At 39.5% G+C, this 12,785-nt stretch overlaps 1 protein-coding gene across 3 annotated transcripts in view; it reads right to left on the bottom strand.

The window, feature by feature from the left end:
* The window catches only part of MASTL (microtubule associated serine/threonine kinase like), a 29,342-nt gene that overhangs the window by 6,681 nt on the left and 9,876 nt on the right, over window positions 1-12,785 (bottom strand). For all 3 annotated transcript variants that reach the window (XM_059729102.1, XM_006259635.4, XM_059729103.1), the window contains 7 exons: window positions 12,180-12,319; window positions 11,291-11,379; window positions 9,215-9,321; window positions 8,401-8,542; window positions 7,663-7,835; window positions 5,105-6,325; window positions 2,964-3,102 (listed from right to left, as the gene is read on the bottom strand). In XM_059729102.1, the coding sequence (XP_059585085.1) occupies window positions 2,964-3,102; window positions 5,105-6,325; window positions 7,663-7,835; window positions 8,401-8,542; window positions 9,215-9,321; window positions 11,291-11,379; window positions 12,180-12,319 (2,011 nt within the window). The remainder of the gene's footprint in view (window positions 1-2,963; window positions 3,103-5,104; window positions 6,326-7,662; window positions 7,836-8,400; window positions 8,543-9,214; window positions 9,322-11,290; window positions 11,380-12,179; window positions 12,320-12,785) is intronic.

The raw sequence follows: 12,785 nt of genomic DNA on the forward strand, positions 1-12,785 counted from the left end.
AAACCCCAAATATTTGTACTAATTGTAAAAGCCTCTTTTTGTAGGTTGATCTTTAAGCTTTCCTAGATTTCTAAGCAGTTGTAGCTATAAATTAAACTAAATAGATGGGTGAAATTTAGTTTTCCCTACTCAATACAGCAATAAGAGTGCCTCACCCAGCTAAGCACATTAAAGCAGTGAAATCCCATCCAATAGACATATTTGGATGTTTCAAAAAAACCTTATGAACTTTAGTCAAAGTCTAATAAGATCGCAACTCTAGTCCAAGTATTAAAGGAAAAGGTTTCTGCAACTATTTATTCTTCAAGACCTGGACAAATATGAATTATATCTTGGTGTTATCATATGCCTTCCCAAAAGGTAAGAAATTCTGTATAGATAGCCAAACACAGGGTCTTGAACATCCTACCCTTCCTAGCCATGTAAGCTATTAAAAGCTGATCTAGAGGATAAAAGGTTTTAATCCATCTATTTATTCTGAGTGGGCACATCTACATGAGACACTGTACTGCACAGTAGACTAATCTACTGCACAGTAAAAAGTGTCACCGTCTACACATGTGCAACATTTACTGCGCAGGGATGGTGTCTCAGCCCTCGCCTGGATCTGCCGATCAGGGTGCAGGGCTGGGAGGCAGGCAGCTGCCTAGGGCAGAGGACTGTTTCCCAAGCCCTGCCCCTGCCAATTGGAGCACAGGGTTTGGAGGCAGCTGCTTCTGAGATGGGACAGTTTCCCCTGCCCCCTGGAGCCCAGGCCTGACCTGTGTGTCCCCTGCCAGCCAGGGGCTGGCACCTGGGGGAACCTGGAGCTCCTCCTGGCTGCTGTAGGGGAGTACATTAAGGCAGGAGTAGCCCTGCACAGCTGTGCTCTCAACGGGCGCATGTGTAGACGTGCTCTGCGTCTTATTTTACTGAGCGTCTTATTTTACTTATTTTTTCCATCTACTCCCCTTTTACAGTTTCTGTATTTTGCTTCTTGTTAGCCAGAAAGTCTTGGACAGTAGTATGTGATGACAGTAGCCCAAAAGGTGTAGATCTGGCTTCCAGTGACCTACAAACAGTACAACTGAAGCTTCTTAATAAGTTGGATCTCAAGAAATAATGCATTATTATCTGGTTCACTTATTGTATATGTAATTTTATATAGCAGTATCTTTACCGGAAAGTGTGATCTAGTTATACTTTGACTGCTCATAGTTTACTTGAACACTTTCTATAAAGTATTAGAGCAAACTCACCACAGGTCAGAATCCCTGTATATGAAAAAAAATGAGTTAGGCATATTAACTATGCAGAAGCTAATTCATCAATGTAAGAGTTATATTAAATATTATCAGTTTTGTTCATTGCTGGAGTAGCTTGTTCAGTTTGTTTCTGTGGCGCTTTCTGAGTCCCCTTAATCACACACAGATGGGTTTTTCTAAGAGTTGACATAAATGTGCTTGGAGAAAATTTGGAAAGGAACTAGAAATCTCTTAGCTGCACTCCTTAATGCACCCTCTACCTCAAAGCAGGATGGAGTTCATTAGTGACAGAGGCTTTCAAGTGAGTTGAGGCCTCCTGATGTTTGGGATAAAAGAACAATGCCTCTCAGATATGGGGTACTGGAAGGCTAACAATTTTACAGGTCAGTACCTTAAAGAAAATGCCAGTTTATTCCAAATTACAAAGCAGGTAAGTCACAGTAACTGGTAAGCAACTGAAGCTGCCCTTTGCCAATTTTAGAATGTAAAGTAGGACATAAATCTGTCTTCCTATTAGAAATCAATAAAAATCAGAATTTTTTTTTTTTTTTTGGAAAAGAAGACAGACATGTTCTATACATTTACAGTAACTTCAACAATTGAGGTAACTGATTTTAAATTACTTGGAGGACAGCCACTTTATAAACAAGACCATTTCCATGGGTCAAATCTGCGAATGAAGCCCTAGTTCCATGAATGTGAATTTTGACATGGACTTCAATGAGGCTTGTCTTCATCTGGTTTGTTTCTGGGTCTACCACATACATCCTGAGTAAGCCATTCTATACCTCAGTTTCTCCATTTTTAAATGCTGTTGATTATACCTGGCAGTAGAGATGCAGCAGTTTAATGTAAGGTATATCAAGATTCTTAGCTGTGTGGAAGTAGAAGTGCAAGGTGTAATTCTATATTACGATTAAGTAAATGATGGCTTTTCTATTTACGTTACAGTTAAGTTATAAGACATTCTTTAGCTTTGTCTTACTACATTTTAATGCTTTTGTAAAATATAAAGTCCACTACTAAACCGTTAAGTAGCAAATTAAAACAACTTTCAGATCAACTCAAAATTCTGTGATACCATACCCTGGATTTTTAATTTGTTAATTTGCAAGATTTGCAACTTGCCTCTCAATTAGTCTTTCACTTCAGTCATCTATAGATCTGACCCCATTATTACTGCCATTTAGTGTTTTCTATTTTATTTCCTTTACAAACATTTTCTAATCTGTTACCATTTTCTACCAAAACTATCTACCACAGCCAGCCAGTCTGAATATAAAATGGGAATGCTCCATTGTCAGTGGTATTTCTTTTTGAGCTCATAAATATCACAGATTAATTCAATCAGCTTAAATAGAGAAGCTTATTAAAAATGTGACTTTATATTCAACAGTGCTTTTTAATATAAATATAATTTTTTACTATAAATAAAATTTTCAAAAGAAATGGCTAAAGCCAAGAATAAGGACAAACGTCAGTTATTTATAGGTCTTTTAGGGCCTCAAGAGGAAGACAAGGGTTTAGAGGCTTAAAACAGCTAGAGGCTTAAACTCCCATCTAGTTCAATGGGAACAGATGCCAGACACTGAAACCCTGTTAGAGATGGTTTTGCATCTTTAGACCCCTAAAGACCTTAAAAATCTGGTCTAAAGTGTCTACAGATTTGGAGTTCCAAATACTACCCACTTTCTTGCATTGCTAAAATGGTTTCCTTACCATGAGGCTTTGCTAACAGCAATTCAGGTGCCAGGTAGTCTGGAGTTCCCAAAATACGTTCACCTTCCATGGGGGCAGCCCCTCTTCTTACACTCTTTGGAGTCCTATATGGTGTATCAGCATCTCCTCCGTGAGGCGTCTCATGCCACATGATAAAAAGTTGCAAATGTCAAACACAGCCCATAGTGTACCCCTAGTAACAATACTGACTATAACTACACTTACATCAAGCCTTTTGTTGCATGACTGTCTCAATCAAATCAACGCATAAAGAGATGAGCAATGTCCATTCCTTCATTCTAAAAATTTTCTTTGGCCTCCTGCTCTTTTGTCATAAAACCAGAGAAAATTATCTGAAAGAAATGCAAGACTAAATCTGCTTTTCTTACTGCCATTAAACTGTCTCCTCCAATTTTGCATCTTAAAGGTCATTTACCAAATGGATTGTTCAGATTCTAACCACTTTAGCAACATGCACTCAATATCTAGCTTCCTGATTCAAGCAAGTGTGTGTATTCAATATAATGTAACTGTAACTATAGTCTAAAAATCATCATCACCAAATTCCCTATGTCCTGCATGCCAGACTGAGTTTATAAACAAAGCTTTTGCTATTTAAACCACCAGCCCCACTGATTTAAGCCTGGAAGTTAAGCTGGATTCTTTCTGGCTTGCATGTTCACCTGCAATTATAATCTGCAGGCAGTTCTGTACCAATTTAAACCTGTGTGATGATTGCTGTCTATGGGATTAGACAACTGGAACTGAGGACATCCTTTGAAGGCAATGGGATTTCAACAAGTGCCCCCCCCAAATGGTATTTTACTTGTTTTTGTACAGCTGCACCCTTGCTGAAAAGCTGCAATGGTAATCTTTCTCTCTCCATTAAAGCATGTCAATGCTACCCTGTGTTGTTTACAGTTTCCTTTCAGAGCACTTAACACTCACTTGATCTCCACCTTTGTTCTTGATGCAGTAGTCTAATACACTATACACAATCATATCAGCCACAATACCCACCACTATAGGGAGGTATACAGGTCCAATTTGATTATAAGTTGTATATTTAAAAAACAGTATTTTTTATAATAAAAGCATACACACATCTGTAACCATATTCACACGCTAAGCATAAGATCTTCTCAGAGCATGCAAGTCCACAAGGGAAAAATCACCTGCTTCCCTGAACTACAGGGGCTGGGTCCAGCAAGGTTTCACAGTTGGTTTAATTCACAGTGAAGGAGTTTGTAATCTAAACAAGGCTCTCTTTTCTGAAGAGAAAAATACCACCACTAGGCACTCAACGATTATGGTTAGAATTGCAAACATTTTAGCACTTCTCTCTGAGTCAGCTGTATGTTCACTTCCCTTTCCAGCAAAGTTATTCAGTTAAGCTTCTGTGACACCTCAACAGCAATATAACAGTGGACACCACAGACTGAAATGTATTTTTTTTTTTCCCCAACCTTTCCCTCCTCCCAGAGTCTTACTAAATGTAAGAACAGTTTCTCAAATCCAGATTGTGGAGTTACGTGTAAATTTAACAACAATAATTTTATTTTACATATATCAGTAGGCAACCACCTCACATCGTGTAGATTAGCCGTTCCCAACCTTGTGCCGCAACCAAAATGAGGGTCATGGGGGCAGTGCTGGTGGTGCCACACACAAAGGACAAGCTGGGCTGCATGTCAGGAGCTCCCCCACTGCTTGGGCTGCCGCTGCCACACACTGCTCCCAGCAGTGGGTTGCAGCAAAAAAAGATGGGGAAAAGAAAGCCTACTCGAGCAGGAAACCTAAGGACTCCCGGGATATCTGCCCAAAGAAAAAAAGGTGTCTCAGCGTTCCACAAGGGGGCAGCAAGACGAAAGTAACAGAATATCACCCTTTCTGTTTTGTGCTCTTCCAGTTTAAAAACAAACAATCATCCATTCCTTACAAAAGGGCAAGCCATGACAGCATTTGTTAGTGGCCAAATTATTGATGATGAGACTAAAAGGCAATTATTCTGGCAAGGCATATCTAAGACCTGGAATGCTGCCACATTATTTCAGTCTGCTTTTGCTTAACTTGCAGATGGCCGCATCAAATTCATTCAGTGCTCGTGTATATATCACTCTCAACAATACTTGGTCACATACCTGATAAGCCCTATATGATCTTCCTTTTTGTGCTGGTGTTATAGCCATGGGATAAGAGCCACTACAGGCAGGTGAAACATCCACTACATCTAAAGAAGCCATGCTAATTCTTGATGGCTCAGATGCATTGGACACATTAATTGGACTGTTATAACTTCGAAAAGCAACAACATTTTTTTTAAGGAGAGCCAATGTTTTCATCATCTCCTCTGAAGGAGAAGACACATCAATATGAGGTTCAGCTAAGCATTTTAGGTCAGTATCATGTTCATGTTGTAAAGGCTTGCTCTCCTGGATATGTTCTTCCTCACCTCTTGAAGTATCTTGGCAACATGGTGATGCTACTAACATGGCTTCAGTTTTTGACTCCTCAAAGGAAAGGTCTTTAATACTCTTATCCAGATCTGAAAGCTGCTTTTCTAAATGGCTCTCTGTAACAGATATCTCAGGGAGGGATACATCAGAGTCCACACTCAAGATTCCAAGAGGTTTCTCATCATCAGTACCTAAGAAACTAGAGTTCATATATTCCTTTTTATCATCTTTTTCATAATCTACATCCAAATCATGCATAAGGTTCTTTGCTATTAATGGTGTGGCTGATTTTTCTGATGTTTGCTGCCTACAGATAATGTCTTTAGCTTTTAATTCACCACTTTTACAGGTCTTCCACAGGCCTCCATCACTTGAAAGCATTAAGGACTGAATTTCTGTTGTTAAACCTGTGTTCTGGTTTTCCTGGTATTCTGAAATTTGACAAGCACGTTTGTATTCGGCATTGCTTTTTTTGACTTGGTTAAGTTCTTGACAAGGACTGGTGTCAACTTGCTGAAAGCCTCTTTTTATACCTGGCTTTTCAAGAATATCCTCCTCTTTGATGGGATCAACCAACCATGAATGGGATGTTTTTGCCGTTTCCTTTGTCAAACCAGTTTTATCTGAAACACACTTTTCTTCCCAGGCCTTATTTTCAGAAAGACATTTCCTGACTAGATCTTTCATGTCTACTGCTATCACAGCAGTGTCAATTATATCAGAATGCTCAATTCTTGCCTCATGCCTTTTGCCAGAATCATTGCTACCAATTGGAGAGATAACAGACTCAAGTTCCTTTGTCTTTAATGTTTTAGCATCTTTGGCATGCAACAATTCCATATTAAGAAGCTTCTCTGATTCCTTATTTACTTTGCTTGTTGCAGAACATGATGCATCTTCAGTTCCCTGAGAACAAACACATTGACATATTTGAAAATATTAAGACTCCAGCTTATAAAAAAAGTAATTTTACTGCTGAGCTTGAAAAGTACTTTAATTCTATTACAATGAACAGCTCCAACTTGCCATACAATACAATAGTCTAAGACAGGGATAGGCAACAAATTTTTGCCAGAGTGCCGAAAAAACCACAATGTCTAGCTTGGAAGGTGCTGGAGTACCAAAGCCTGAAGCAGCTGTTTGCAGCCTCCTGGCTGCAGCCGGCCCATGGAGCCCAGGCTGCTTCCAGCAGGGCTTGCAGCCTCCCAGCTGCCTGCTGGGAGCAGCCTGGGCTCTGTGACTGGCAGCAGCTGCTTGGAGCCCGGGCTGGCGGTGGTGTGCTGAGCAAAATAGAAATGAGCTTTCTATTATGTTGGTGATGGAACAACTGTTACATAAAGAATCTATGTTTAAAGCGTGAGGATGAAAGATTACTGCAATTATACCAGGAGATTCTGCCATATTTAACTACATTATGATTTAATTCTTAGCACTAGAGAGAACAATTTCTAGGAGAAAACACAACTGACCTATTATGTTTCATATACAGAAGTGATAAAAAGGAAAAAAGGCTGTTTTAATTTTAGGTAGCACAATAGTAAAGCAGTGCCTAAGAAGCCCAGTAAGTTAGAGTTCTGAGAATTCTGATTTTTACTTGACTAAGGAAAGGTTTGTGTTTTCTGTTCTTCCCCACACCTTTCATATTTGTCCATAAATGATTTCACCAACACTTTACAATGGGAAAAATGGTATTACATTTGTCTTAGCAATGCTTAGTAAATCACTCAATTCAGTGGCATGCCAAAAGAAAATAAGCCTTAACCTAAAAGTTAAGCTTCATGAATTCTTGTGCCTTGGCAAAAGGGTGGTCAGGGTTGTTTGCCGCCTCCTTAGAGAAGTTGTGTGCTCTCTTTCTCCTTCGAAGGATCCCTTACTGCCTTCATATTTTGGGTAATAAAGCTAACACTCGCCTCACTCTCTGTACAGCTGAGCAAAACCCAAAGTAAGGTTTTCCAGTCAGCAGACTACCCTCCAACCACATGGCTGCAGGCCAGTAAGGAGGTGGAATTTGATTTTCCTGCCCACTGTACAGCACAGGATAAGCATCTGACTGGGGAAAAAGCTGTCAGGGTCAAAGGTACCTTTAACTTGATGCAGATTGCATCCAGCTCATTTTCTCTCCAGTTCTGGAATAACGATGGCAGACCTCTGAAAAGCTGCATGATGATATCATTTGAACCCCCAAATTTGTGCAAGTAAACTATAAAAGTAAAATTATCATGAAGAATTGAAACAGTTCTGACCTCTGCATCTTTCTCCCACCTGGGACTGCTACAGCATTCCGATTCCAGACTGGACAGACGTGTGCGTGAGTGGCTACTGGCACTAGAGGTACCAAACCTTTTTCTAGCTTGAAGAAGAGATGGAGTTAAACTCCTCACTGGCATCCCAGGATTTAAGGCAGCAGTATCAAGACCTGCGAGAGAAAAAAAACAAACCCCCGCCCCCAACATTGCAAATTTTAAACAGCTCCTCAACAGGATATTATGGTAGAGAACTGTTCTCATTACTTTTCCAATCTGGTAAGTTCTGTCTGTTATAAAGAGGTCTGACTTACAAAATGACTTATAAAGTACATCAGAACTACAGTAATACTCGCAATTTGTATTAGAAATATTAGGACTAATAGGTTAGGAAAAAAAAAAATAAAAATCAAAGAACCAAAATAAAGCAATTTATATGTTAAGGCACTCAAAGTTATCTTAACTTTATTAGCACTGAAAACATGGTGCACAATTTTTTTGAATTATGGTTTCTTTGGAATTGAGGAAGAATACATCAGGAAAAATATTCGCATTGGAATCAGAACAAAACAAAAGACTACTGTTAATGACATATGTTGCTGGGTGCTCAGGTCTTTTAAATGAGGTGCTGCTCCGTGACTGGACCATGATTTCAGTTGGTCAAATTAAAAAAAAACAACCCCCCCCCACCCCTTTTACGCTAATAGTGTTGCTTAGAACATTGTATGCTGTACTTACATGACTTCAGCTGTTTACTCGAAACAGGGGTATATTCCTTTTGACCCACAGAAGTGGAAGAAACTAATCCTTGAGAAAGTTGTGAAGTGCCAGACATGGAATTTGAGGTAGGTCCTTGCACCTTGCCTCCAATCGGGGTGTACTATCAAAAGCACAGAGACTTTATTTTAAAAAGTTAAAAACATCTGTACAAAGAAAGCATCTATGACTGTAAATATAGTTATTTATACTCAGCTGAATTATATAACTGCAGGTCAACTGAAGTTTCACTCCACACTTTTAAGAAACACATTCTTTTGTTTGGAGAAAGTCCAAGGTTACTTCTAGAACACTCAGACACTAGAAATCCAGTTAAAAGAAATCCTGGCTGTGCTTAGGTGACATGCAAAAAAAACCCCTATTAGTCCAGTGTTATTCAGTTTCTCTCACTGCCTTAAATCTAAAACACTTAGAGAAAACCAAGGACTTTTATAGACGTGCTCCATAGGGGGGACAGGGGACAGTCTTTAATTAGCACAGCTCTGAAAGCCATGCTAATTGAAAGCACCCAGAGCATCCTGTGCATCAGTGTCCCCATGCTGAAAAATGGCAGCAGGGCACTTTAAACTAAAGCTTATCAAACATTACTCAAATGAGCTTTAGTTCAAAGCGCCCCGCCACCATTTTTCAGCGCTGTTATACATGGTGCTGGAGGCTGCTTGAGCACAGTAATTTCCACGCTCCAGCAGACTTGATTAACTGAGTCTGTTCCGACACGCTGGAATTACAGCCTCCCTGCATGTGTGTAAACGCCCCAAAATTCTAAATTACTTACAAAACCCAGAGAACTGATGAGAGACAACACCTGTCCTGGAGTACGTGAATAGTCTTGCTTCGGCTTTGCCATGGACGGTGTAGTAAGGATATCCATCATGTTTATCTCTATTGAAAGAATAACAAATTACTCCAGAAGGTCAGGTTTTTGTTTTGCCGTCGAATAAATTAAATATTTTGATCATTTACCAATGTAATATGCAAGAGCAATAAAAAAATTGTTTAGCCTGGTTGATGTGCTGAGGATATGTACCAGTAGAGGCCACTACATACCAAATTGATAGATACTCCATTTAATTGTTTTCATACTCTATATTCTTACCTATGCCACACCATGACTTGCATTACTAATAAGATATTTAAAAACCCAATTTAAATTGCACTGTGCTGATTATATTTTGCATTTATTTTGTTATAAAAAAAAAATAAAGACTTTTGTTTTCAGCTTCTTAATACTATACCACACAGTTGTCAAAACGACAAGCAAATGTTTATAACAACACAACTGGGGGGAAGGGGTGCATATGCATACAAAATCATGACACAAGGATAGCAATTAAAGATCCTAGGAATTCTGGGGTGGGGCAGGATTGAGGGGGGTTTTTTTGGACACACTACTCCAACCAGTGTGCAGTACTTCAATGCCTTGTACTTAAGTACTCTACAAGTAGTTTTAATAATGCTAGACTACCACCATTAGTAAGTAGTTTCCCATTAAGCTTGTAAAGTATGGGTCTCTGGAAGGAAAGACTGGAGGAAGATAGAAATTCCTGCCTTTAATAAAAAAACCCCAGCAAATCTGAAAAAGTTTTCTATGACGAGAACATTCAGGTTATAGTTAAGCACTGGAAAGATAGAAAATAAAGTTTGTACGTACAACCTAACACCATTACTGAGTGCATATTTAAAGGGAATCAGTTAAAAGTACATCCTATTTTACACATACAGCATGCAAAGTTTTTCTATAATCTTAAATATATGCATCTTCTAGACATTTTTTTTCTTCTATATTTACACTAATTCTACTGACAATGGTACAATGCTGTGTGGAAGACAAGACTGTCAAAAACGTATTAAATTATCTATTAACACGGGCAACCCGTAGCATCTTTATTATGCAATGTTTCCTATGTGGTATGCTGTGCGGTTTACTGTGTACTTACCATGGTCTGCCTGGCATATATGGCTGACTAGCAATATACAGTATTTAAAGTTGTAAAAGAAAGCTATATCACCTGAAAGAATAGCTTCATCTAAGACATAATAAATACATAAGAGGAAGCGGCAGCACAAGAGACCCCACTTCAGAATTAGGTTAGATGCATCAAGACATGAACCCTTCAAATTAACATTAACAATTTAAGTTAAGCATAGAATAATTCCTGGAATATATATAACACCATCTGTGCACACAATGCTTTAGAGAGAAAACATTCCCCATTCACAAAACTAAGTAAGGAAATACTGTTGCTTTTAACAAAACCTTTTGCTGTTTGACTAGCATGTGGTGCAGTGCAGGTTACAGTTGGGTATATTGCCCTGTAGTGCCCTGCTCATCAAGACCCTGATTTTATTTATGGATCCTATGTGTCACTGGAATGTAAAATGATTTTCAGAAGCATACTAGACTAGTAGTGCTCAATCTTTTGGCCCCATGGCAAGGGCCAGCCTGTGGGCCAGATCAGGCCCTGCATGTTAGGATCAGGCTTGTGCTGCCTCCACCTGGACTTGTTTAGCCCTGTGCCTCTCTGCACCACTCTGCTTGGCCCTGCCCTGCCGTGCCCCAATCGGCCCCACTCAGCTCTGTACCACCCCACAGTACCAATTGGGCCCACTCAGCCCTGCATTGTTCCATCTGGCCCTGTGCACTCAATCCAGAGTGCAGGGCTATGCTCACCAGTCTGTAGGGCTCTCCTCAGGTCCTGAAATTTGACAACAGGGGAGTGGCAGTCAGTTACTAACTGGGGAGTCCCATGGAGTGGACTCTGTGGGCCTGATCTGGCCTGTGGGCCGAGGGTTGAGCACTTCTGTACTAAAATATACTACTTGGGCAACAGCCTATTTTTATGCATCTCACCTCTGTTCAGAGTAACCCTGGAGAGCCCGAAGTCTGTCAATTTTACATGGCCCTCATTGGAAATCAGCATATTATCTGGCTTCAGGTCCCTGAAGATGGAAATAATGGAATAACATTGGTCAAATTAGCATCACAGAGAAAGAAGAGATTGCAATAAGCAGAAAAAAGAACTCAGAACCAAAGATAAAGCTATTTATAGTTCTCTGTAATCAATAAAAGGAGACCATCCTTGCTTAATCCAGATTATAGAAATGTCAAATGCCAGAAATAAGGGCCATAAAGAACGTATCAGACTCCATTATGCCACCATGCATGGCACAAGACTTCCATGTCTCAAAATCTGAGTGTGTTCTCTATCCTCCTTGCCTTGCCCCCCTCCCCACCCCAAAGTAAAATACAGACTGAGAACTGGCATTCTACCAAGAACAAGCTCCAGTGTAAAGGTAGCCTGAACTATCTAAAATAAAATGAGGAAGGAGATGAACCCTGTAGCTTTCTCTCACAAAAATGAGTGGTGGTTGGGACCCTTTGTGGGAGGGAAGGATATAGAGCATGTAAAGCAAATGACCAGGCTTGGCTAAATGACTTTGGGATCACCCTCATTGGGGCTCAGTCACTCTACAGAGGGATCCATGTACTCAAAAAAGAATTCTGGATTTTATTCCCTAATGATTACAGACTCTTTTGTCTCCCTTTCTGCTCCTGCCCTACCAGCTTGCAAGGCTAAAGTATGCAGAGCTCTAAAAATAAAGATATTAAGTCAGTCCTTAAAACCCCAAGGAAACGACATAAATTTTCTGCATTCTTATACCATACCCAGTTTTAAAACTTACCATGGAAATAAAACCAAACCCGCCCCCCCATGATAAATCTACATAGTGGGCTTTACCTATGGATTATCCCATGCCTGTGAAGATAATCAAGAGCCAGGGCTGCTTCAGAAATATACTTTACTGCCATTTCTTCATCAAAATATCCATATATGTGTAGAAGAGATTTGACATCTCCACCAATAAGATATTCCATCACCTGCCACATTGAAAGGTTTCATTTTTTAATCCAAAATATTTTTCAGTATCCCAAATTATTAATCTAAAGTGGTACACAACTATGAATCAAATTTTCTTTTTAAAAAATCATTTTGCAAGGAGTAAGATTAGTAGGTAGCTTTCTTGTGGTAACTTAAACTATTTCCAAGATTGGTTACATCAGCAATATTTAATGACTTTCCTTTCTATTTACAAACAGTTAAGACTCCAGATGACAACAAGGTCAATTAAGATTTCCTTGGATACAGAGCTCATGTGTGTGCAGGATTTTTTAAATTTGTATGCCCAATCTACTTTCTCCTGACAAACTATGCTAACTGCATGATCAAATATTCAGAACTGGGTGGGAATTTTTAGAAATCTACACATTCTGAATTGACAATTTCTCTAGACATTGTAATGTTTCTATTCACAGTCTGACAGTTTGGGCTTCATATTGCCTTGGC

The sequence above is a fragment of the Alligator mississippiensis genome, chromosome 5, assembly GCF_030867095.1.
Source record: "Alligator mississippiensis isolate rAllMis1 chromosome 5, rAllMis1, whole genome shotgun sequence".
Lineage (NCBI taxonomy): Eukaryota > Metazoa > Chordata > Crocodylia > Alligatoridae > Alligator > Alligator mississippiensis.